The sequence below is a fragment of the Tribolium madens genome, unplaced genomic scaffold, assembly GCF_015345945.1.
Source record: "Tribolium madens isolate multiple individuals breed KSU strain unplaced genomic scaffold, Tmad_KSU_1.1 Scaffold_20;HRSCAF=117;Tcas5.2_LG4, whole genome shotgun sequence".
NCBI classification, from domain to species: domain Eukaryota; kingdom Metazoa; phylum Arthropoda; class Insecta; order Coleoptera; family Tenebrionidae; genus Tribolium; species Tribolium madens.
The window spans coordinates 367,293-368,479 of NW_025400985.1; the positions used below are offsets into that span (position 1 = coordinate 367,293).

Genomic DNA, 1,187 nt, shown 5'->3' on the forward strand with positions numbered 1-1,187 from the left:
TTTAACTTTTTTTTGCTTATTATTTCAACTAAAAAATGACTCGATGATAATTTTTAAATTTTTAACCAGTTTGATAAATAACAAAAAGTTGTAGTTTCACCCTAAATTAACAAATTCGCCTTGGATTTCACCGTGATTAATATTTGTAACTTCGAATGAGATCCGGGCTCAAGCTTGTGTAATTGGGTATCAGACTCTTTGAGTCTCACCCCAGATTCTGTTACGATTTTAAATAATGCTGAATAAAACATTTTCAAAAAGTGGGTTAAAAGGGAAAAAAAAACACCACAATTGCAATTTCAGCATCCAATTTTATTTTAATATCAGAAATTGAGTCCAATTACAAATCAATTAGAAAAATAGCGTAATTAAAACAGACACCGGCAACATTAATTACAAACTTCGTCTATTAATTTACACAAACTATTCCGGTGGAATGTCATAAAGACCGCAAACTTTATTTGCAGGGAGAGCTTTATCTGAAACAGAGAGAACATAAACAAAATATACATAATTCAAAGTGAAATTTAATGACGAAACGTGCAAACGTGTCAAAACTGTTCTAAAACTGTTCTAAGTTTTTTCTCATTTTTTTTTAATTATACTAAATGTGGAAAAACTGAATTAATCGATGACAGACAGACGTTTTAAAGCTGAAATCTGTTCCTGGCATTTCAGTACAAAACAAATGCGTTTTTACTGGGTGTTGAAAAAATAATTGGTTTGGCTGAGGAAAGTTATACAAGGTGCGTCAGAATTAATGTTACAAAAATTCTATCTATTTTCAATTGAGATTTTTAAAATCAGACAGAATTTTATTAAGAGTTTGTTTGTTTATGAAATTTGATTTTAAAACTTTTGATTTTTGCTTATTTTATCCCAAAGTTCAAAAAAATATTTAAAATCTGAAATTTTAGAATTTTAGCCCTATTCTCATTCCTGCAGTTCTGGAAACTGTAAAACTAAAATTTTGTAATTCTAAAATTTGTGATTTTATCTTTATTTTCAAAATTGAAAATCACTAAGAATTTTGTTTTAGAGATTTTGGAAACTGGATTTGTTTTCATTATTATTTTCTTATTCTTATTTTATTTTTCTTGGGAATTGTATGTTTAGAAAATTTCAAATTAAGTTAGTTAAACAAAATCGTAAATTTTAATTTTGTTAGTTGTTTTTAACTTTTTTTT

General features: G+C 26.7%; 1 protein-coding gene across 1 annotated transcript in view; it reads right to left on the reverse strand.

The window, feature by feature from the left end:
- Positions 1-297: 297 nt before the first annotated feature.
- The window catches only part of LOC123005103 (persulfide dioxygenase ETHE1 homolog, mitochondrial-like), an 8,062-nt gene continuing 7,172 nt past the window's right edge, over positions 298-1,187 (reverse strand). Inside the window, exon 3 of the mRNA XM_044398715.1 lies at positions 298-479. Coding sequence (XP_044254650.1) covers positions 424-479 — 56 coding nt within the window. The 3' untranslated portion in view covers positions 298-423. The remainder of the gene's footprint in view (positions 480-1,187) is intronic.